The sequence below is a fragment of the Zootoca vivipara genome, chromosome 7 (assembly GCF_963506605.1).
Source record: "Zootoca vivipara chromosome 7, rZooViv1.1, whole genome shotgun sequence".
NCBI lineage: Eukaryota > Metazoa > Chordata > Lepidosauria > Squamata > Lacertidae > Zootoca > Zootoca vivipara.
In genome coordinates this window covers 22,010,376-22,035,980 of record NC_083282.1, presented here as the reverse complement: position 1 = coordinate 22,035,980, position 25,605 = coordinate 22,010,376, and the positions used below count along the sequence as shown (strand labels likewise).

Sequence of the window (25,605 nt, the reverse complement as noted above, 5' to 3'; positions counted from 1 at the left end):
AGATATAAGTATGATTTATGTTTAGTTTGCTCATTCCCTATTAATTAATGTATGAACTGGTTTGTATCTACTCCTTTATCCGTGAGAAATAGATAACGGTACTAGTGGTTCTTAAGAAGATCCTTAACCTTTATTCATAAAATCCAGCCGCATTCTTGTCATATTTCTTTCTGCCTATTTGTTCTCCCTCAACTAGTTCAGGACTAGTTCAGAACAAACTTTTTTTTTAAAAAAAAAAACAATCTTAGCATACAACAAACTGAATTTTGTTTATTGATGAGGGAGAAAAAGAAGTGAAATCTGGATAGCTGCTTTGCTCTGGATACCTGCAGTTTATCCTAGGAATTTCCAAATTCTCCCTGCTCCTTAATGTGTTCAGGTTAATTTGAGTGGTATATTTTGGACCAAAGGTATTTTGCACATGTTTAGAGGCCCTTCAGTACTTCACAGATGTTGGAATTTACCAGGCACTGCCTGGCAGAAAAAGATTAATGTACATAGTTGGCTGCAAAGTTTGCTGGGAATGGCTCTTTATGGGTAACAGGTCTGGGCAAAAAATAGAAATTTGGATCTTCTTTTTGCTTTCAGCTTCTTCACAGACGGGTAGTAGCAGCACGCATCTCTTTTCCCAATCTCGTTATTTTCCTTCGTGTTTTTCACTTGGGTTTTTGTTTTGTTTTTTTAGAGGGGTAATATATAGGCTGGTCAAGGCTACTGATCTGGGAAAAAGAGTTTGCACATGCCTAGTGTTCCTCTGCTTTAGTCTTCATATGTTCAGAACTGAGACCTGGCACTGAAGGCAGCTTCTCGTATTGAGCAAATGCTAGCTCAGTTCAAGCACTGAATATTTGGGGAAGGGAGCAGATGGGGATATCCACCTTCAGCTGCAAAGCCCAGCTGTTAAGAGCCCTTTGTTGTGCTGAGCTATCAGTTTGGGCCAAGGAGAGTATGTGTATGTGCTATTTTCAAATATGTAGGAGGATGCCAGAAATACAAGCTTCCATACTTTTTCCTGTGTGCTATTTCCCCCTTTGTGGGCTGGTATTCTAATACATCATTTCAAATTGTGTGAAGGTAAGGGGAGGGAGTGCCTATTTTGTAGAAACCTCCTGATGTATATTTTGTTCTAGGAGGCTTAGTTTGGTCAGAATCGAGTATACACTTCCGGAGTAAACGCTAAGTACATTACTTCTGGTAAATGAGCCACAATAGCTGCTAGAAGGCCATGAAAACTTGTGTCCCAGGCTTTTAGACTCATCCACCCATGAGGACCCGGGTGGCGCTGTGGGTTAAACCACAGAGGGTCAGATAACTCCATACCCTACAATATTTCTCCAATGAAAATAGGGGTGTCCAAGGGAAAAGGGTTAAACCACATTGCCTAGAGCTTGTTGATCAGAAGGTCGGTGGTTCGAATCCCCATGACGGGGTGAGCTCCCGTTGATCGGTCCCAGCTCCTGCCAACCTAGCAGTTTGAAAGCACGTCAAAGTGCAAGTAGATAAATAGGTACTGCTCCAACGGGAAGGTAAACGGTGTTTCCATGTGCTGCTCTGGTTCGCCAGAAGCGGCTTTGACATGCTGGCCACATGACCTGGAAGCTGTAAGCCGGCTCCCTCGACCAATAATGCGAGATGAGCGCGCAACCCCAGAGTCGGTCACGACTGGACCTAATGGTCAGGGGTCCCTTTACCTTTACCCATGTGCTATCTGAAATGAAAGGGGCCAGATATGAAATAGATTGGCATTATTTTCAGCTCTGCTAAGTAGCTCTCCTACGTAGCAAAAACAAATAGTTTCAAAGCAAAAATGTGTCTGGTGAGAATAAATTTTCCAGGTGCACCTAGGCAATTTTTGGGCAGGTGTCACATCTGTGAAGATACTTCACAGGGGATGCCATCAGCTTACAGCAGGCATAGGAAAACTCGGTCCTCCACGATGTTTTGGGACTACAACTCCCATCATGCCTGACCACTGGTCCTGTTAGCTAGGGATGATTGGAGTTGTAGTCCCCAAACATCTGGAGGGCCGAGTTTGCCTATGCCTGGCTTACAGTGATTGGAGGCAGCATAGGATGGTGATGGGAGCTGGAGTTCACCAGCATCTGCAGAGCCACAAGTTCCTCGCCTCTTGTTTAAATGGTAAAAGAAGACTGCATTGTTCCTGCTTCTTTGCTAATGTGCATGCATCTGTTGCCCTGGATGCTTGCGCCTCATTTTCAGATAAAAATACTGGGGAGGAAATTTGTAGTGAAAGGGGAAAACCCTGGAGATTTCTTTGCCTTCTGCCTACCTTGTTTTTCAATGTGTGGTCTCAAGAATCAATAAGGTGTCAGCACCCTGTTGTTAAGTTTTTGCTGCAGGTTATAGTTTAGGTGTTTGAAATATTGTAAAACTAGACATAACCACTTTCCATTAGCTCTTTTGATTGTTCCTTGGCCTCTCCTGTTCCCCCGATACCAAGGCAATACCTTAAAAGTATGCTATTCCTGCTAGGGTTGGCAAAGTGGGGTGGCCAGCTATTCTGAAGCCATCCAGAATGTTCCATGCTTGGCTGAGTGGGGATGGCTGAGCTGCAAATGGTAAGGATCTTTCCTTCCACATTTCCTTCTGAGCATCATTGTGGTTTTGTTGTTTTTGCTCTTTTGTTCTTGGCTCATATGATGATACCGCTTCCTCATCGCCAGTACTTATTTCTCTCAGGCTTTTGGCCCTCAACAGCAATGGTCTGAAATAGCAAGAGGAAGGGTCGGTTTGGATGTGTACTCTCACATGCCCTCCAACGTGTCTTCAAACAAACAAATTAATTTATTTTTGTACCCCGCCCATCTGACTGGGGTGCCCCAGCCACTCTGGGAGGCTTCCAACATATATTAAAATATAATAAAACATTTAACATTAAAACACTTCTCTATACATGGCTGCCTTCAGGTGGCCTTAGGGTCAGATAACTCCATACCCTCCAATATTTCTCCAATGAAAATAGGGGTGTCCAAGGGAAAAGGGTTAAACCACATTGCCTAGAGCTTGCTGATCAGAAGGTCGGCGGTTCGAATCCCCATGACAGGGTGAGCTCCCGTTGATCGGTCCCAGCTCCTGCCAACCTAGCAGTTTGAAAGCACGTCAAAGTGGAAGTAGATAAATAGGTACTGCTCCAGCGGAAAGGTAAACGGCATTTCCGTGTGCTGCTCTGGTTCACCAGAAGCAGCTTAGTCATGACCTGGAAGCTGTACGCCGGCTCCCTCGGCCAATAGAGCGAGATGAGCACCGCAACCCCAGAGTCGGTCACGACTGGACCTAATGGTCAGGGGTCTCTTTACCATTTACCTTTAAGGAAGAGTGGTCAAATCATTCCAGGGTCAAATCAGAAACCTGGACAGCTTCTGTAAATCTGGGACTACCTCTGGAATGTCTGCTTGGAGGGTCTGCTCTCAGCTTGCTCAGCCATAGTTTATCAAGATATGAACAATCGTTGGATCTGCATGCTCCCCATCCCTTGTTTCATCCCTTCACCAGTGCATCATGCTGGTTAGTTAATGCACAATAGGCACCAGTTCTCTGATTCAGATGTGGACCCAACATGAGTCAAGGGGAGGTTATACTTGTATATACAAGGGGCGGAGCATTGAGGCTAAAGTGTAGATTGTGCTTGAATTTGTCTATGGAAACATATCCATGTGACAGTTCTCCCAATCTCGTGGGAGTTGCTGGAGCCAACTGGAAGCCATGTTAGAGCACAGCAAGCAACATTCTGAATAGCAAGTTAATGCTATTCTCTTTCTGCTGCAGAGAAAGGATGGGGTTTTGCAGTGAAACAAGGACTTGTGTTTTTAGGGACAGAGAGATTTGTGGAAATTTAGAAATAAATACACACATGTAGAATGAAATACAGGCCCCCACCTGTGCTATGTTTTTAAATACCACTTTACACACTCATGGCTTCCCCTAAAGAACCATGGGAACCTTAGCTTGTTAAGGGTGCTGAGAGTTTTGGAGACACCTATTCCCCTCACAGAGATACAGTTCTCTGACTGGGTTAAGAGCCAATCTCTGTGAGGGGAATAGAGGCCTCCTACCAACTCTCAGCACCCTAAACAAACCAGAATCCCCTGTTCAAAGTGGTATGATACTGTTTTAAATGTATAGTGCTGATGGGTCCACAATACATTTCACTCGATGAGGAAGACTGTGGCCAGGTGTTGTTTTTCTGCTCAGTTTGGTGCCCAAGTGCTAACCATTCAAGGTCCCTAGTGTCCCATCTTAGGGTTTTTTTTTAACCAGACTTGGAATGGAATGGAGGCCCCACAATAAAGGACTCCTTCCAAAGGATGAATATCCTATGACAGTACCTCAAACAGACACAAATACTCAGTGCTATTTTTCTAGAAAAAGACTGCCAGAACTCACCTTTAGCACATCCCTTGTTCTCTTATAATGACAGTGGCACCCACCTGAGAGGTGCGGGAACTGAGTTTTGGTGATTTCTGGTGGAAAGAAAGCCCTGCGAACATGCTTCTCAAGGGAGGAGTCAAAAGGGATAGTCCAGAAGCCCAGACTCCTCCTACCTGATAAACTATCATTTAGCAAGCCAGCGATGTACATCTTCACGGGGACAAAGGTTTTATTCCCTGTGTTTGTGAAGTAATTAACAGCAATTACAAGTCTTGGGTTCTGCATTCAGAAATGGCATGGCCCTGCATCAAAAGCTTACATTCAGGAATTGAGCAGAATGTAGCAAACATCTCAAAGGAGTTGCCAAAAACATCCTAAATCAAGATGTGTTCATTTTGATCATAAATGGAAAACCAAGCCTGCAGCCAGAAGTAAATGGACAAGGCAGGAAATGAAGGCTTTAATGAAGAGTAGCTTTGATGGGTTGAAGGCAAATTAAGGCAAATTTACAGCAAGCGTGCAGATTTGAACAGGAGAGAAGATTAAAAAAAAACTAAAGAGGAAGGGCAGGGTATGGAAATGGTAGCAAAGAAAGAGGAGAAATGGGAGGGGGGAAATGTGTGGCATTGTTACTGTAAAAACAGCAGTCTTGTGGCTTTTTTATTTAAAAAAGTAATAAATTTATGGTGGTGGACTGTAGTCCATGAAAGCTCATGGTATAATATATTTGTTAGTCTTTAAAGTACCACAAGACACTGTGCGTGTTTTGCAGCAACAGACTTGACACAGCTGCCCCCTCTGGAAATTGCTGCTATAGTTGTCATGGTACAGAGCCTAGCAAGGAAACATTTCAACCTCGCAGAACTGACCTTAATGTGGCTATTCTTGAATAAATAGGCTTGAAGGTGGACTCCGGTGTGAACCCACAGAATTGCAATTTACAGTATTAAGAAGTTCTATCACCTGTGGCTTAGATAATGGATTTTTGTATCTCACGTGTTAATTGGTTCCCCAGTGCCAGGGTATTTGTGCTACCATGCCAGCACTGCTTTCGGAAGGGCCCCCGTTAAACTTTTGCACCGCTGCCACTTTCGGCGCATCATTTCCCTCTGACCACACCACTCTCCCCTTTCCCCAACTCTGCGACTTAGGATAACACTCCATGTGTCTGATGAAGCAGGACTCGTGTCCGCAAACACTTATGCTACAATATAGCTGCCAGTCTTTTGAGGTGCTACAAAACCCCTTTGTTATAACTGCCTTTGGTTTCCAGTACTTCCACCGGGAATGTTTAATGCTGCCGTCTTCTTAGCAGCTCAACGCCTTACCTCGTTGCTAGATTAAAATTGGCACCACTCAATCTTCTCTGCTTTGCACGTGCACAGAGACTCATGCAGGCCATCCCTGAGATGCGGCCCAAGGAGGGTTACTGTAATGCAGCGCTGGTTGCATGCTTCCCATTTCCTGCGCTCAGATGAAACGTCCCTGATTTAGCCTTTGTTGTTTGCCAGTCCCATTCTGTGTTCTCTGCCCCACTGTGAACAAACGCCAACATGCTTGTATTCCAGGGCTGCTGCTATCCGAGATTATTTGCCCGCCGGAAGGATATTTGCTTTATTAAAATCAAACAGCGGCAGCAGCTAAAGATCCACTGCATCTCAATCTGGTCGGGCAGCGGACAGTGCCATAAAGCGACAGACGAGCAGGCAGCCAAAAGAAAAGGGAAAGGGGGAAAAGAAAAGAACAGAACAGAACAGAAAAGCCAAGAAGGCTTCTAGGGATAAGCAGATGAGTAATTTGTTACAAGAGAATCTATCACTCACATTCAATTATTAAAAGGTTTGCATGTGTGCGACTTCCCCCGCTGCAGAAGCAGCAAGTCTTAAATGCAGGTTGTGGATCAAAACAAAAGAAGGGAAGAAGTGGTTTAAATTGCTTACTGGACCCATTCTGGGTTTATTTATTTATTTTTCATTCCAGAGAGAGAGAGAGAGAGAGAGAGAGAGAGAGAGAGAGAGAGAGAGAGAGAGAGAGAAGAGGCTTGCAGGACAGTAATGTCAAGACATCCTGCATTACTTGTCTCTATCTCTATGCAGAATCGTTTTTAGCAAGGCGGCATCGAAAGAATAGATTTATGGACTTGGAGGTACATTGTTTAGTATGTCCATATCCATCTAGATTGACAGTTTCTACAGACTTGAATTTCCCAGGGGAGCGCAGCGTTACTGGTGTCAGTGGATGGCATCATTTACTTCAATGCTCCATTATTAAATTGATAACAAGATAATTCCTCTGCTTCTCACAGACATGACAGGGTTTACAATGGTTAACTCTCTTATTGCATGGGATTTGAAGCTGTAAGAGGGTTTTAATAAGAAGCTTATTTTTTTTTATTTCAATCCAGTGACGAATCAAAATTTCAAGGGAAAAACACAATATATCTTTTTTTTTTTTAGGTCCATAAGGCAGCCATACTTGCAAGGGAGGGGATTCCAACATCTGTCTTGCCCCCATTTCAAAGAGCTTAACTCTTTATATTATGTCCAAACATCTATGGGTAGCACTCACGGTCCATGATTGTAGCAAGCTAAAATTATTCCATACGATAAATGAGCTTTCTTACATGTGCAAATAATAATAATAATTATATACATACATATATATATATATATATATATATATATATATATATATATATATATATACACACCCCACCCATCTGGATGGGTTTCCCCAGCCACTCTGGGCGGCTCCCAACAGATATTAAAATACAATAATCTATTAAACATTAAAAGCTTCCCTAAACAGGGCTGCCTTAAGATGTTTTCTAAAAGTCTGGTAGTTGTTTTTCTCTTTGACATCTGGTGGGAGGGCTTTCCACAGGGCGGGCGCCACTACTAAGAAGGCCCTCTGCCTGGCTTCTTGCAGCGAGGGAACCGCCAGAAGGCCCTCGGCACTGGACCGCAGTGTCCGGGCAGAACGATGGGAGTGGAGACGCTTGTTAAAACAGCTTGTTTACATGGACTAGATGATGATTAGTAAAGTAAATTATCAGATGCAGTGTTCCTTGTATAGAACCAAAATCTGCCCGTACAATAAAGGAGGCATATCATTCTTAACCCTTTCCTTTGTAAACACCAAGGGCTTGAAACTTAAGGAGAAAAGATGGGGTTCTAGCAAATGTTACGGTTGTACTGGATATGCCGATAGAAGCAACATTCCATTGTTTGTCCAGTCAAAATAAAAGGAAGGATGTAGCTCAAAGATTTAACACAAACACGACACGTTTCAAGCAGGGAATGTAAAAGAATATAATGCCCAAAGATGTTCTCTCCCCTCTAATTCCCCTGGGCACTTTTGGCTTTCATGTTGTTGTTGTTTTTTAAAAAATGCATTTTTGATTTCTTTGTAAAGATTTGTTACTAGTGAATTATATTCAAAGCAAGTATTTTAATGAAAGTTTGTGGGGGGGGGGCGGGGGACAAGCAAACCAGCATCTCAGCATTTATAATGCAAAGGCACACACCTAATGAAAAGGAGGACAATATCATTCAGCAGTTTGTCTTTCTTTCTGAGCTCTGAGGGAGTTGTAAAATAACATTCAAGAACTGCGGGGATGTATCTTGGTAGTTTCTTTTGGAGAACAACAATTACTAATGCCTTCATTATTATACAGTAATTGTAAGCGTAGCTTAGGATGCTGTAATCTAGTGCCAAGCATTCATCTTATTGTTTCACACGCACTCGAGTCATACTTTATTGAAAAGCTTTCTTTTTCCCCAAAGTTTTGGTGTGCACAATAGAGGAACATTTTGCATCTCTCATATTACTACCTCATTTATCTCATTTTATTGTTATTTTGGTGGGCCGGGACAAAGCATGGAAATGTTCTAAAATAAATATCCCATAGGGAATGTTCTTCATAATATGCGCTATCCCAGAGACAAGATTATGGGCAGTGCAAGATTGAGTAGCTATATCCATCGAAATGGTTTCGGTCTATAAAATACTTGGGAGATAAACCACCCAAAAGTGAATCAAAGCTGCAAACTGCATGAGTGCGGTAATCTTGTGGAGCTTCCATTCATTTGAAAGTGGTGCTCTTGTACAGCACCCATCTATTTAAAACATTCTAAGTCCTTTCTGGTGGCTGGTCTTGAAATGTTCGCTGGGGTTTCCATGCAAGACTTCAGTGGGATTGCACTTCTGCATGGGCAGTATCTGAGACCTCAGCAGAGTCTTAGGTCTTTGGGTTGGCAATCCGTCTTCTCAATTGCCCTCTTCCCTGGATCACCTTATTACACTTACCCAGTAGCAGTGGAGATGACCGAATATACCCTGAAGTTCTCAGGGATGCATGCACCCCCCCCCAAAAAAAATGGTTACTTCCATGACCCCCTGAATGTGTTTAATACATATCTGGACAGAGACAGCTTTGCTTCAGTTGCCTATGTTCTAGTAGTCTCTGGATATAAAAGCATACTGAAACATCAATCATTAAAAACTTCCCTACTTACGAATTTAATGCGTTCCAAACACACATTTGTAAGTCGAAAAAAATTGTAAGTCGAATCCCATAGGAATGCATTGGGAGAAAAAATTCGTAAGTCAAAGCAACCCTATCTAAAAATTCGTAAGTAGAAAAAATCCTATCTAAACAGCATCCAAGATGGGGGACGGAGATCCATTCGTAAGTAGAAACATTCGTAAGTAGAGGTACCACTGTATAGGCTTTCTTTTCTATCACTGCTGATGTCACATGAACATACAAATGTGAAATGAGGGGCCAGTTTTGAAATATTTTGTTTCTAGTAAAGATAAAGGGACCCCTGACCATTTGTCCAGTCGCGGACAACTCTGGGGTTGCGGCGCTCATCTCGCTTTAATTGGCCGAGGGAGCTGGCATACAGCTTCTGGGTACAGCTTCCTCTTTCTACCGCATTTCCAGTAGAAGACACTATTTTCATCATACATATATCATTGATTTTGAAAGTGAATACTAGATGAACCAACACTTTAAAATTACGGTAGTTAACTTAGTTAAGAGTATTCAAAGCATTGTGTCTCCACGTTTTTTGAAACTCAGCTTTTTCAGATTTCACGGAAAACCATTAATATGAAAATCATCTTCATGGCAGGAAGGGTTGGAGGGGGGTTTGGGTAAGGCATCCTTGAGATGAAACACTTCAGGCTGCTTTGGACTATGGCAGGTTCCACACCTTCCTTACCAAAATACTTTGATGAAATTTGCCTCCTCTCTCCCCAAACCACTGGAATGCCCCTGCCTGCAATATTCGCTGCCGTAAATGGGGTGGCAAATTCTGAATGACCCTTTCTTATTTAGCCCCGTGCAACTCTTAGCATGATTTCTATCTCTGATATTGGGAACTGCAAGTCTACTGTTTTGGAAAGGAGGCTTTGCTGACTCCTAAATACTTACGAAATAACATTCCATCTGTTCTCTAACTCTAGAAGGGCCTTCACATTAAAAATGCAGCATTATAAAAGGATATTGTTTGCATAATTGACATTTTGTTCCTCTTGTGTGTTTTTCAAGGTTGAATAAAATGCAGCACGCAGCAGTGATTGATCATGTTTAATCAAGGAAACATTTGTGGTGGTTAGCGGAACCAAAAAACCAAGAAAGGTTAACTTTTTGTACATGGATAGCAGATGCTAGTAACATGTATTGCATATCTACATTATTTTTTTCAAGGCAGGCTTGTTTTGCTTAGTGTGCCTATTTTAACCCAATCACCCAACCCATTGATTTTTGTCTCCACAAATCTAATGTTTCCAAAAGGTGCCTTGGCTGACATCCTAAGCACACTGTGCATGGCAGCACAACTTCTGGGGCAGCTCACTCCAACTGTGGACTCCCACACAAAGATGTGGCAATTACACTCTGCAACCCCTTGGCACCTGAGTATGCCAAGAGGAGAGGAGTCACTGAATCCCTCTCTCAGAGATGCAGGTGGACCTCTCAAACTATTTAACACATTAATATAAGGGAATTCAAGGCATCATGCATAGGGCTTCCATGTATATTCAGACCTGCTTTACTTCAGTCAGGTGATCGCACCATGTGTCCTCAGGCCATAGCCAAGTGAAGGGAACACCTGTGTGCATTGCAATGCACTCAGCACTGACTGAATGCTCAAATGGGAGATACAGAAAAAGGAACAAAATCTCCCACTAGTTCCTGCTTGTCTGCACTGTGCAGATGGTTCAGTTCTGGGATTGAAATGCTACAGGTTACCTATGAAAGCCTTAAGCAAGACAAATTCCCTGGTCAGATCTAATGGTCAGCTGCCTTTCTCTTGTAGGGCAAATAGCTTTAACCATTTGGTCCAAATCCTCCTCCTGTGCAACTCTGCTTAGCCTGTAGATGTGTGTGAGAGAGGAGGAAGTATACCTTTTTTCATAGTTTTATCCTGGGACAACCAGATGGCGCTGTGGGTTAAACCACAGAGCCTAGGGCTTGCCAATCAGAAGGTTGGCGGTCCAAATCCCCGTGACGGGGTGAGTTCCCGTTGTTCGGTCCCAGCTCTTGCCAACCTAGCAGTTCGAAAGCACATCAAAGTGCAAGTAGATAGATAGGTACCGCTACAGCAGGTAGGTAAACGGCGTTTCCGTGCACTGCTCTGATTTGCCAGAAGCGGCTTTGTCATGCTGGCCACATGACCCAGAAACTGTACGCCGGCTCCCTCGGCCAATAGAGCGAGATGAGCGCCGCAACCCCAGAGTCGGTCACAACTGGACCTAATGGTCAGGGGTCCCTTTATCCTGGGACAACCAGTTCAGGTGTAGGCCAAGTTGCATGATGAGCACTTCTGCACAGTCCAATCCCAGGATGCACTGTTCATTTCTGTGCACAGGACCTATGTGGATCATGTTGATTCTTTAGTTATTGTTTTAAATCTGCCTTTCCAATAGGTGATTGTCAAGGGAGTTGCTACAGTTAATAAGACACACAAAAAACCCTGCAACAGTAGGATGAAAGCAAAAATGGCACAGAATAACATGATATAACAAAAGTGAAATATGCAGGCAATTAAAAGCTCCTAAAGAAGTTACTTCCTACCCTAGTGCTACTAGTAGAGATTTCATTTACTTCACATTGTAATGGGAACTTGATTCATGCGTTCTTAAACCAAAACAACCATCCCCCCAAAAAATCCACACCTCTCTGAATTTTGTGATATATTTCTCCACACACACCCCAAAAAGTGTACAAAAGTGCATATATTAGGGGAAGCATGCATAAATGATGTATATATTTATGTATTATATTACATAAAAATTATTTGCAAAAAATGTGAATATTAGAAGAACTACATTCTAAAATGCTGGCATTTTTTTTTTACTTTTTTTTTTTTAAGAAGACACACAATGATGCAGAAACCTGGTAAGGCAATAATGCAGAGTCTGGTTATTGGACCTGAGCAATTCTTGTCTGCCGACTGAGGAGAAAAGCTGGCTGTGTCTAGTGTTTGCAGCTCAGTTGGCTGCAGAGCAAACCCTCCTTCCCTCCCTCCCTTCATACTGTTTTGAGTTAATTTTGCCTTAACCATGCTTTTCTTCCTGTGCATGCTGCATTTGTCTTTGCTATGGTTTCCCAATGGTTGCCATATTCGGAGCCGGTAAAGAATTTGCCTGCAAACAGATTGGACCCGTTGGCTGGTTTTGCTTTCCTCGTAGCAAAATGTCACAACGTTTTGGGTGTGGAATCCTAGTCATCTAGGTTTGCATCACCCCCAACCTAAAGCAAGTGTGAACTCAAGGTATCCTATGCGAGGGGGTCTAGGTGGAAGTTTCTGTTCAGAAGCCAAGTGTTGGGCAGATGGGCCATAGCTCTTCCAGCGGTAGCCTGGGTGTGGCTACCTTGGTAGATTAGTGTCTTGGGGAGGCCACAATCCTTGGCGCAACCCTGATCTAAATTTCAGCCATCCAGTAGCCAATGCCCGAGCCAGAGTCCACCTACACCAGTAATCAATAAAGTTGTAGCCATTTTTTATCCCAGATCAAGCCTTGTCAAGGTTGTTCCTTTACAACATAGCTGCTACCTTTGCAAAAGGGGTTTAGGGTGCTGTGACTGGGCCACAGTGCTGCTGCCTTTTTTTTTTTTTTAAGTCACTGATTAGCCTTAGCTTGTCCCGCTCCGCCCCCCTGCTATTTCCTTAAAGTTGTGTGATGGTCTCATTAGCAAGACATATAGGGTGGTGGGACCCCTCCTTTGCAGGGCCATCATGCAGCCAGATTCTTTACTGCAAGAACCTGGATAAAAGTCTCCAATGAAGATCTCTGGACAGGTATAAACAGGAGGGAGGGGGGGTTTCTTCTGGTAACTTGGCCCCAATTCATTTAAGGCTTTACATCAGGCTTTGCCAACCTGGTCTTCTTCAGATGGCTTGGACTACAACTCCTATCAGCCTCAACCAGGGCATGCTAGCTGGGGCTGAAGGATTGGATAGACCAAAACTTTTGCAAAGCATCACGTAGGCAAAGGCTGTTTTAAAGGTTAATAGCACCCATTTGAATTGGGCCTAGACTAGAAGCTTTTTTGGGGTGTCTGTAAAGAATAGAAGGACAGTTAACAGATAGTACATTAAGAATAAAGTTATTTGAAAATTAGGACACTCTCTTAACTAAACACATGTCAGTAATCCAATTAAGCATCTCTCCCCCCAACCCGCCACCGCCTGCCTTCCTTTTAAAGAAGGGGTTTGGGACAGCACTGTCAGTCACAATTATCTCCACATGGAAAGTTTAAGCCTAATGTTTGAAATAATTTTGCTATAAAACGGAAATCTGCATCTCTCTCATAAAGACACAATGAAGCTACAGAAGATACCGGCTTTTGTTGCTGTCAGATAATAACATAGTCTGGCGCCATCACAGTTTGTTCCAGCAAATAAACTCTAGTAGATGACAGATTTATTAGTTACTGTGCCTCACTCAATTTGAAACAAATATTGGGGGTGCAGCAGCAGAAGATGTGCATGTTGTAGCAAGAACAGAGTCCCACGACACTGTGAAGATTAAGGATTTTATTGTGGCATAATTGTAGGCACATCGCTTTGTTCTTTGTGTGAGCTGTTATTCAGATACCTATCAACTGAGGATAGCAGTTCTTGCATATAATAGGCTGGCCTTTAACCAAATATGCCCAAGGTAAGGAACATCATTGGCACCCTCCCTCCAGCCATTTAATTCTTAACCCCTTATTTTTGATTGAATTGTGGCCTGTGTCATTGTTTTGAACACACAATGTACATGCATGATTCATGCCTGCCACGTAAGATGATGAATTTGCATGGATGCATCTGACCGGAGTCGCTCTTCTGCATGCCATTTGTTAAAGCTCACACAAAGAATCATTTTAAAGAAGTTAACACAGCATTGGCCACCTACAGTATGTCAGAACCGCCAGCTTTACAAAGTGAAGATGAATTGCTTGTGCGAATTGCTTCCAGCTGCTCAATAGTTGACACAGTGGGTAGTTGAGGGACAGTTTGGGGCTCCTCAAGCCTGGAAACTCGGAGGGTTGATTGTGTCATCTACTCCTAAATCAATCTACATGTGAGTGTGAATTCACATGTACACCCATAGGGGGGGGGGTTGTAATCAGTGGGACCATGCAAGGGGTGGTTGAAATCTGTCGCATTTCTGTGTAGACACCGGATGTATACAAGATAAGAATGTGACCCATTTGAACTCCAGTTACTGTTCATCTGACTATGACTTTACACCTATAGAAATGAAGTTGCTGGGTTTTTGAGTTGCCACCAATTTCCTTTGTATCTCCCTAATGTTAACTTTTGCAAACCTGTGTGTTTGTGCATATTTAGAGACTCTTTGCACATTACATTATTTTCTTACATGGAGATGTTTTCTAAGGAGGAATACTCCATTGTATTGGAAAGAAAATTCTCATACGAATTTTCGTGACTCCAGCTTGCTTGCAAAATTCAATTTTTATTTTCTGTTATTTTTATCTTATTTATTTACTTGTCTCCAACATTCCTATATAGGTGCTGCCAAATTTAAGGGTTTTTTTGTTGTTTTTTAAGATATCTGTTAAAAAAAGGTAAAGGGACCCCTGACCATTAGGTCCAGTCGTGGCTGACTCTGGGGTTGCGCGCTCATCTCGCATTATTGGCCGAGGGAGCCAGCGTACAGCTTCCAGGTCATGTGGCCAGCATGACAAAGCTGCTTCTGGCAAACCATAGCAGCACATGGAAATGCCGTTTACCTTCCCGCTGTAGCGGTTCCTATTTATCTACTTGCATTTTGACGTGCTTTCGAGCTGCTAGGTTGGCAGGAGCTGGGACCAAGCAACGGGAGCTCACCCCGTCACAGGGATTCGAACCGCCGACCTTCTGATCAGCAAGCCCTAGGCTCAGTGGTTTAACCCACAGCGCCACCTGGGTCCCTAAGATAGCTGTTAAGAGATTGAATTTGGCACGTTTACATTTAGCAGAATTCCAACGGGAAAGGCCGAAGAGTTGAGGAATTGTTGGGGAGGGGGTGTTAAATAACCGTCTGATTTCGGGTTGGTTGTGCTGGAAGATTGCTACTTGCCCCACAGTGCCTCCCAATCCCATTCATGCCCAACATTCATTGTCTTTTATCACAATGAGTTTAAAAAATATAAATAAATCCCCAAGGCTGCTGTATTGCAGTTATAACAACAAAATAGGATCAGAAGAGCGTTAGAAGCAGAAACATTGCAATATATGCAGAAGGAATTATTCAGGAATACAGCATTGTATAAACCAATACTTATCTTTTCAGATTGTCATCGCCAGTATCATGTGCAGCTATAATAAAGACGATTGGACTGAACTTGCCAAAGTGGCTGAGGTAATGGCCTCTTAAAATGCTTTCTCATCCTATTCCCTCTCCCTCCCTCCCTCTCTCTTACTCTTTTTACTTTTTTATTCCATGAGAGAGACTGCGAAAGAAAGGAAATTCCAACCAAAAAACCGAGGGCTTAAGACATATCCATTATTGCTTGTTTCTTCTGTGTTTTCATTAAAATGATAGAAATGTAAATTAAATGACTCTATTGCATAGAAGCGGTCCCCTGGACTTTGCATTCTACCTGAAAATTCTTTAGCCTTTGAATCTCTACCCTTTTTATTTGCATTTTAAGCAACCCACATATTATGACGGATGCCCTGATAAAATATAATTCTACCTTTGAGAACCTAACTTGATCTTACCTTGCCTTCAGGCACTCTAGTTTGACAGCACCAGAAGAAATTTTGAATATAAAACTCTTGAATATTTAAAGTATAAAAGGCTCATTTAATGCTGTTCCGCTTCTAATACAGATTTGCAAAGGCCGGGGGGGGGGGGGGAATGTCGGCGGCACAAAAGCTATTGTACATAATAGCAGTTTGTTGGTTTTCCTATAAAATAAATACCTGCTTGTACAAATAAAAACATCTTGGTCAAGCACCTGGAATTTTAGCACTCTCTCTCTCCCCCCCCCCAACCTCTTTTTAAAGCAACCTTTAAAATTGCAGCATTATCAAGGTTACGCAAGAAATACTTTATTAAGGCAGTCATATATAGGCTGAAATTGCGTGCATCAATGTGCGCGCTGAAATTATAAATGAAGCTGCATATCTGTCTACCCTTTCCCAGAACTCTAGATATCCAAGTGGTATTTTTTTTTCCTGGACTGTTTCACTACAGGTGGGGTTTGTACACTTGAATACATCCATGGGGAGTGTGGAGGGGGCTTTCCTATACATCAAAAGCTAGTGTGTGAAGGAGAAGGACTCAGGCTTAGTCTTCCCCTTGATGTTCTCTCCCTCCCCCATGAGTAGGTAGGGTTAAAAAACAAACAAACCACAGAGGAGCATCAAAACACGGACTCTGCCATCTGAAGTGTCAAATGATTCGGGACAGGAAAAAGGTTGCCGTTTGATTCTGCTGAATGTACCGTTTTAATCTCGCACTGTAATGAAACTGCAGGTCCTTGGAGAAATAAAGTGAAATATTAGGACCTAATCCAAATCTACAAGTGTGCAGCTGTTGGAGAAATTTAAAAGGTGTCCCTAGGCTGGCCCTATCCCTCCCAGAAACCCAAAAGAAAAGGATGCAGGCTCCAAGTACAACGCTTCAGGTTACAAACTCTGCTAACCTGGAGTAGTTACCTCGAGTTGAGAACTTTGCCCCAGGATGAGAATGGAAATCGTGTGCCAGCGGCGCAGCGGGAGCAAGAGGCCCCATTAGCGAAAACACGCCTCTAGTTAAGAACAGTTTCAAGTTAAGAACGGGCCTCTGGAACGGATTAAATTTTGGGATGCACTGCTAAATCTCATTTCCCCATCTTACCTTATTAAAATCCAAAGCGGTCTCCACTGTTTACATCGACAAATGTTGGTATTGTGCAACGGGGATTAGGAACCCGGTTGTGGTTGAACTCTGATCCCCATCAGCCCCAGCCACCATGGTCAGAACAACTAGAATTGTAGTCCAACATCTGCAGGGCCCCGGTCCTCATCCCTGCTGTTCAAGTTCCTCTTTTTCTGAAATGAATGGAGAGTATACTTTGTGAAATTCTGCTTCGGCAGTTTTTAACTGGTCATGTATATCATTCCATTTGGTCTTGATGGGGTTTTTTTTTAAGCATGACAGGTCCCCCCCCCAATTATTACTTCTCAATTATTATTTTTCTAGAAATGATAAAAATCATTCTTATTTTGCAAATTATCAACATTGCCCCACAGGTTATGGCCTACATGAAAAACATTTTTAAAAAATAGAAGAAAGAAAACAACCCTCTCCCTGCCAAATACTTGTGACCTTCCAAGGTGCATAAGCCCTAGAGGAGATGCAGTCAGGTCTCCATAGGAGGCCAGCCATGTACACTAAAGGTCAACCTGTCATGGAAGTAAATAACAAAAAGAACAACAAGCCCACATGCATAGGTTGTGAAGCTCAACAGGAAGGGGAACGCTTGAGGAAAATGATGGATAGCATTTCTTCTGGTGGGTCTCTTTGGAGTCTAAACCATGGCCACACAGCAGGCAAAAGTCACTCCTGTCGCTCAGAAACAACAAAATGCAAACCAGATTCTAACCTTGCCTAAGTAATAATTTTAAAGCACACAGAGAGGGGTTTTTCCTGCTTTGCTAAATCAGAAAGCATGTGTAATACTGACTGAAGTTATCCCCCACTCCCTGCTTTGACTCTTAAACCACTTACTCTATCGCAATACCACTGGCTTTGATAAGGTTATAACTGCCGCAGAACCACTCACCAAATCCACAGTTGCTTTGCCTTTAATTGAGTTTGCTAGTAGATCAGTATCTACTGATAAGGGTTACAGGTAGGTAGCCATGTTGGTCTGGTGTAGTCGGGGGGGGGATTCTTCCAGTAGCACCTTAGAGACCAACTAAGTTTGTCATTGGTATGAGCTTTCGTGTGCATGCACACTTCTTCAGATACACTGAAACAGAAGTCACCAGATCCCCACATATAGTGAGTTGTCCGAGTGTATGTGGCAGCAAAGTTGGCATCTGGGTTTATTGTAGGCTCTGGTACCAGTGTCCATGTTAAGTCTGGTGGTTGTATTATTGTGGGTGAGTTCTTTTTAGAACTAAAATATCCACCCAATGAAGTTTAAACAACAGATCAACAGAGCCAGACTCATACCCAGAGAGAACTTGCTGCAAGACAGACCCAAAAAAGAAAATAACAGAACACCACTAATAATCACATACAACTCCCAAGTTAAAACAGTACAACGCATCATCAGAGATCTACAACCTCTCCTAGACAATGACAGTTCTCTTTCTTAAACTCTGGGAGGAAGACCTTTCATTGCCTACAGACAGCCACCCAATCTTAAACAACTCCTCACCACAATAATACAACCACCAGACTTAACATGGACACTGGTACCAAAGCCTGCAATAAACCCAGATGCCAACTTTGCTGCCACATACACTCGGACAACACCATTACTGGCCCCAACAACATCAAACATCTTCTAACATTGTGTATGCCATCAAATGCCAACAGTGCCCTTCAGCTCTCTATATCGGACAAACAGGCCAAACCCTACGCCAAAGGATAAATGGACATAAATCTGACATCAGGAATCACAAGACAGAGAAACCAGTAGGAGAACACTTCAATCTCCCAGGACATTCTATACAAGATCTCAAAGTAGCTTTCTTATTACAAAAGAATTTCAGAAATAGACTGGAAAGAGAGGTTGCTGAATTGCAGTTTATCACCAGACTTGGAGCCATGGAGAAACCTGGTCTAAACAAAGACATTGGATTCTTATCTCATTATACATGATAAAGATATCTTTAGCCATTTCACCCATTGCTTTTCCTGTGGGACCAATTTGCAGTTGTAAACAGTCGCAAATTCTTCCTGCGAGACCAAATGTGGTCATAAACAGTCCGGTTTCCTACCACCCTTTTGAGTGGTGCCCCCCCACCCTCTCACTATATGTGGGGATCTGGTGACTTCTGTTTCAGTGTATCTGAAGAGGTGTGCATGCACACAAAAGCTCATACCAATGACAAACTTAGTTGGTCTCTAAGGTGCTACTGGAAGGATTTTTTTTTAATTTTTTTTCTACTGATAAGGGTGACAGCTACAACAGAAAATTGTGTCCCTGCACCTTCAGTAGGAGTCGATTTCAAGGGTGTATTACAAAATTTATATACCGCTTCCTAGGACAAAAGTCCTCTAAGTGGTTTATAGTAGAAAGTCTAAAATATTTATTAAAAACACCAATTTAAAAACCATTAAAAGCAAGTTACATGAAATGATTTATTCTAAACAGGTTCTAAAGCTCAGGGCTTTTTTTCCAGCTGGAACTCACTGGAACCAGCACCTCTCAGGTGGGCATCACTGCCATTCTAAGAGAACAAGGGAGAAGTTCATGGAGAGCTCTGGCACCTCTTTTTCTTTTCTTTATTTCCTTTTTAAAAAGCACCCTTAAGGTATGCAGGAGCCGCCATTGGATGGGTTGGTCCTTTGTTTCTGAATTCAATTAAGAGATATACTTCAGAATTTTTTGGTCTGGAGTGGTTGTTTTGTGACTGGAACATCCCTGGCCATTTAAATACAACCAGATTCCACCACTTCTTACATGCTCCTTCCCTTGGCCTAGGAGTAAATTCTGCTGCATGTCATGTGTATGTTAAGATTCCCCTCATGAAGCATTGTGGAAGATGTTGCTGCATCTTCTGTGCTCATTTCTCATTCCTGTTCACACACACTCCTGCAGCAGCTGTTGGGATTTTAAAAACTACACTTCCATGCTTGCCTGCAGTTAAAGTCACATCTATTACGGCACACAGATGCAGTTTCCTGAGGAGACTAATAGCCTGAGGAGGCCATGTTGTCTGTGGCTCAGGTGATAAGATATTCGAATGGTATTTTGGAGGTTCAAGCCTGAACTCAAGACAATTCTGTTGAGCTTCCATTTCACATTTGTTGCTGCCGGACTTCAAAGCAGCCTCTAAAACGCAGCCTTGAGGGACCAACATTCTCCACATAATGACCTGGGGCTTTTAAATTGAGACAAAGGGGTAGATTTTTTTGCTTTTGCCCTTCTTCTTTGTGTGAAGTTATAAGCATCTGAGCAGGAGCATTTACTTAGGTGGGCCAGACCTGTTTTAATGGTGTCTTGAATGGTAAAGATTCAAGATTTCATTTCAAGCACAGATTTCCTGAAATCCACACCATAATTCTCTAGAAACCTAGAAAACCAGGTTTTTCTCTTACTTGAGATTTGAATAAAGATTTTCATGGTCCAAGTCTTTTAACAGTAGATCTGCTATTCCTTCATAATTCACAACAATTGGGAAAGTGTTCAGATAATATAAGACCTATTTCCTGTCTCACAATTAAATGTGATCATTGTAAACCTTTAAAAAAGTTTAGCTGACTTCTTTCTCTCTTGCTTGCTCCCATATTCTCAGTGCGCTTTTCTTGACTTCACTTTGGAATCAACAGCAAGAGTGTTTGCCATCAGATCCTTGGCTTAAATGACTTTTGCTAACCTTTAGATAGACAGCCAAATATTGTGCAGCTCAATTATAATTATTTATTCTGTGATGAGACCTGCTTGAGACCTCGAAGCCTTGCCCACGAACCCTAAACGGGATTTAAAGGATAAATTCAAATAATATACTTTGAATTCAGGAGCTCCCTTGGACAAAACACATTGTGTGAAAAGGTATAGCAGGTTTCATTAGCAGCAACAATCCTTATGACTTGCAACTGCTGGGATTTCCTCAGGTGATCATGAGATTTTATTGCCAACCATATCTGCCATCTCCCCATTCATGTGCTGCACTTCAGTGCATACCGGTGGAGGGCTAAAGAACTAAGCACATAGAGGAACATTTGCTGCCACCACCAGATCTTGGTAGGGAGATTAGTTCCATGAAACCTTTCTCAGTGTGGAAATCCAGAAACCAGAAACTTTTGATTCCTCTGATGCATGGATGCACATAATTCATGCTTCATTTTATCCCACTGTGATTGCTTTGTCAAACAGATTTATCAGGGGTATTTTTAAAACAATGCGTATATATATATATATATATATATATATATATATATATATATGTTGTTGTTGTTTAGTCGTGTCCGACTCTTCGTGACCCCATGGACCATAGCACGCCAGGCACTCCTGTCTTCCACTGCCTCCCACAGTTTGGTCAAACTCATGTTCGTAGCTTCGAGAACACTGTCCAACCATCTCGTCCTCTGTCGTCCCCTTCTCCTTGTGCCCTCAATCTTTCCCAACACCAGGGCCTTTTCCAAGGATTCTTCTCTTCTCATGAGGTGGCCAAAGTATTGGAGCTTCAGCTTCACGATCTGTCCTTCCAGTGAGCACTGAGGGCTGATTTCCTTCAGAATGGATAGGTTTGATCTTCTTGCAGTCCATATATTCACCAGTGGCAAAGGTGAGCAGGGTTGGCCCAATACATTTTGCTGTCAGAGGCAAGGGACAAGGTACCCAACCCCAAAATTACATTTACAAAAGTCAACCGGATGCAGATGAATCTTAACTTCAGTGCTGGCAACTGGATTCTGTTCTCCATTGAAAACCAGTGACTTACCTGCTGGGAAACTAGGAAAGGAGCTGCTTCCATCTCACCTGGTGAGATGCTTCTCTAAGGATGCACAGACCAGGCCACTTGGCACTCAGAGATCTGCCTTCAAACACCTTGCCCCACTCCCTACTCCCTAGCACGTGCTGCCTGGGGTGGCTGCCCCACTCTGCCTAATGGTACAGCTGATCCATGGAGGAGTGCATATACAAACCATGAGTAGCAATCCCTCTTTCACACTGCCATCTGATCCGCAAACCTTCTTGACGTTGCTTTGCTCATACTTCACTGCACCGTGCAACTCTTCTGCATATTTACAGGATTGGGCGCTCTGTGCTCCTGATAATAAAGTGTGAGGAATGGACCCCCAAGGGAAGACTGGGGCAATTTAAGCCCAAAGTGGAAAAGCTCAAATTGCATTTGGTTAGATATTAGCATGTAAAGTCTTTAGACACAGCCCCCACCCAGCTTGGATTTTATGTAACAGTTGCTGGTATATGTATCGTGTATGCTTATATCCTCCAATAAGTCCATTCTCTGCAGAACCCTAATGTGTTTCCAGAATTAATAATGTCCTCTAAAATTGTTTCTATTTTACAAGCAAACCAACATCAAACAAACGTAATGGATTTATCCGTGTTTTGAGACCACCAGCCATAAGCTGTTATCTGAAACAATTAACAAAATACCCATTGTGAGAGATTCTGGCCATGTAGAACACAAGTCTATCAGAGAGAAGGGTTTGATATAGACTATTCTCTGTTGCATCTGTTCCCTATTTTTTACTTGGGAGAAATGTTCAACCATTTCATACACCTTTGGCCTTTCATCTGCATTATGAAGTGATACAGTCCAGACTTCTATCATTATTCAGCATATTACTCATATAATTATTCAGTATAATTAGTAGAACTGCCATGATTCCAGAGGTATTTTTGGAAGGGGGAGAGAGAGATTAACAAAAGTTGTCTGTGTCAGATTATAGTTCGTTTTGCAATGTAACCCCTTTAAAAGTTTGTTGTGTTTTGTTTCTTCAAATTACATTTTGCACTGAATTAGTCATAAACTAAAAGTAAATATTGATGGGTTGTGTGGGGGGAGGGGGATATTACATGTGACATGAGTTATAGATCTACACATCAGGTTGTCATTTGGGAAATTACCTTCACTGAAGTGGTGTACCATTTTGGCAGTTAATATTTGATATTTTCTTTCTTGTGTGTCATACAGGCTTCTGGAGCAGATGCCCTGGAGTTAAATTTATCATGTCCGCATGGCATGGGAGAGAGAGGCATGGGCCTAGCCTGTGGGCAGGTAGGGCTTTTAATGGCTATCTCTTTTAAGTCTCCTCTATGATGCAGCACCATTTCATCGTAGAATAACCTTAAGGGGGTAAACTACATGAAGCCGATTGCTAGCTTGGGATTCTCTGGCCTCCCCTTCTTTAAATATTTAGTGACAGAAATGTGGGAAATGACAAGAGCCTGAGATTTCACACACACACACACACACACACACACACACACACACAGCACGTTTATTTTTATGGAAGACAAAATTGCATTATGCGCTTGACAGGAAGCAATATCATAACAAATAGTTGCCAAAATGCTCTGAGAGAATTGTACTTTATACATTCTTAATGTTGACCAGCATCTCTGGGGAAATGCAGTACAAGCGATTTTGAGAGCTCAGAGGCATTTTACAGAAGGTTAGCTACAGCCGTGGCATTTTATGGCTATTAGAAGCTGGGCGAGGAGACCACATGAGGCACCTTCTGAACTGGTGGGTTTGTCATTCTGTTAACTGAATGCCTGCTGGTCCAATCCTGCACTTGTAAACTCCAAAGTAGACACACCAGTCCACTACTATCAGTGCCTGAGGGCTTGCTCCACATTCCTTGGCCGCTGAGAATCCAATTGGTGGGGGATGCAGGACAGCGCCTTTTCAACTGGAGCACCCAAATTCGTCCAGGAAGCCCAATTGCCCTGACTCCTTATTGGCATCCTGCTGAGACTTGACTGTTTCATAGATCCTTTATATTGAATTAATTACAGTCAAACCTCGGTTGTCAAACATAATATGTTCCGGAAGCTCGTTTGGCTTCTGAAATGTTCGACAATCGAGACAGGAGCTTCCTGCACTCAAGTGGGAGCCACGTCAGTTGTTTGGCTTCTTAAAAATGTTCGAAAACCGGAGCATTTACTTCCAGGTTTGGGGCGTTCGGAAGCCGAGACGTTCCGAAACAGAGGCGTTCGGGATCCAGCGTTTGGATGCATCTGCCCTTCTCAGTTTATTTGATGAATATTGGCAGTGACTTACGGGTTGCCTCGCTCCTCTTAATTTGTATTGTTTGGACTGCAGTAGCACCCAGTAGTGCAGGTTGGACTGTATTGCTGACAACTTTCCAGTGGCATGGTGCACTGTCATCATGTCATTTTAGGGGACAAAAACTCCCAAAGTAAGTTGATGTATTGTGTGAGCTCTCCATGAACATGTTCATACAGTGGTACCTTGGTATACAAACACAATTGGTTCTGGAAGTCTGTACTTAACCTGAAGCGTACTTAACCTGAAGCGAACTTTCCCATTGAAAGTAATGGAAAGTGGATTAATCCGTTCCAGACGGTCCGTGGAGTACTTAAACTGAAGCATACTTAACCTGAAGCGAACTTTCCCATTGAAAGTAATGGAAAGTGGATTAATCCGTTCCAGACGGTCCGTGGAGTACTTAAACTGAAGCATACTTAACCTGAAGCGAACTTTCCCATTGAAAGTAATGGAAAGTGGATTAATCCGTTCCAGACAGGTCCGCGGAGTACTTAAACTGAAAATACTCAAACCAAAGCGTACTTAAGCCGAGGTATGACTGTACTAGTAAAGGAGATCGTTTATAAATGGCCAAACATGTCAGTCGCTTTAGGAACTCTTTCAGATATACATGTATTATTTAGCGGTGTGCATTGTGTGGCAATAGCCCTCCTTCCCATGTAATAAAGACTCATGACACAGTGATTAAGATTTAATTGGGTGGTTAAGGCCACAACTTTATTAATTATGCATGTTGAGCGGAATTGGCTTAGGCGTTGGAACCTAACAGACTATATCCGACTCCAACCCGTGTGTTGAAGTCTGTGAGAAGTTAACCACCAGAAAGGAGCCCCGCGACGTAGATCTACTAGAGCTCCTCCTGTGGCCACCGAAGGGGCGTGCCTTACGGACCAGGCAACTCCAGGCTCAGGACCAAGCCTCGCCCCCGGAATCCTTTAACGGAATTACTTCTCCAAATTTGGGCAGCTGATGACGTAACCTGCCCCTCCTCCATCTAATTGTTATGCAAATTTCCAACGCCTAACCGCCTAACCTAAGTTGTGACGACATGCTACGAGGTAGGCGAAAAACCCATCATGGCTAGCCCAGTATGGGAAAAATCCTACCCAGCCCCCTGGCCAGCCAGGGCGACCAACTGACGTCCACAGCAGCGTCCCCTTACCTCTTTTTAAGGGGTGGGAGGGCGGGTGAATTGTTCGCTCCGGCGAAGAGGGACGAAAGAGGGAGCTTTTCCCGCCTGCAGAGCGCTTTAAAGTTGGTGGCCCCGCCCCGACCGACCTCATTGGCTGGTCGGGGGGTGACACTGGCGGGAACCTACCATCGCGTAGGGGCTGAGCTTGCAGCCCCTACGCGATGGTACAGTCGGGCAGCCCACAACCCCACCTCCGTCGCAGGCGCGGAAGTGGCTTTCTGTTTTGATCAATCTTGAACCGAGAGTCAAATTGGACAGCTGGGGGGGGGATGGGGATCTTCTGAGGTGACATTGTGTCCCAGGGGGTATGAATCAGGCTTCTTCTGAAGCCTCTGGACCACGTCAGCACTTAAGAGGTCTAAGAGAACAGACTGATGGTGGCTGTTGTTGTTTTAAATGATTTCTGTGCTACTTTTCCAGGCAAAGCTTTTCAAATGCACCTTACAACCATAAAAATACAATGATCGATGTCAGTATTGCCATGTCACCGCCCCACACATTAAAACACCCATTAAAACCTTACATAAGGTAACCTGCTCGGGCCTCAGTCCCAGAAAAGGGACAACAATTATTTAGGGGAAATCT

General features: G+C 43.1%; 1 protein-coding gene across 5 annotated transcripts in view; it reads left to right on the top strand.

The window, feature by feature from the left end:
- Nucleotides 1-25,605, top strand: part of DPYD (dihydropyrimidine dehydrogenase) — a 504,044-nt gene that overhangs the window by 350,130 nt on the left and 128,309 nt on the right. For all 5 annotated transcript variants that reach the window (XM_035123777.2, XM_035123779.2, XM_035123778.2 and 2 more), the window contains 2 exons: nucleotides 15,187-15,255; nucleotides 22,728-22,811. In XM_035123777.2, coding sequence (XP_034979668.2) covers nucleotides 15,187-15,255; nucleotides 22,728-22,811 — 153 coding nt within the window. The remainder of the gene's footprint in view (nucleotides 1-15,186; nucleotides 15,256-22,727; nucleotides 22,812-25,605) is intronic.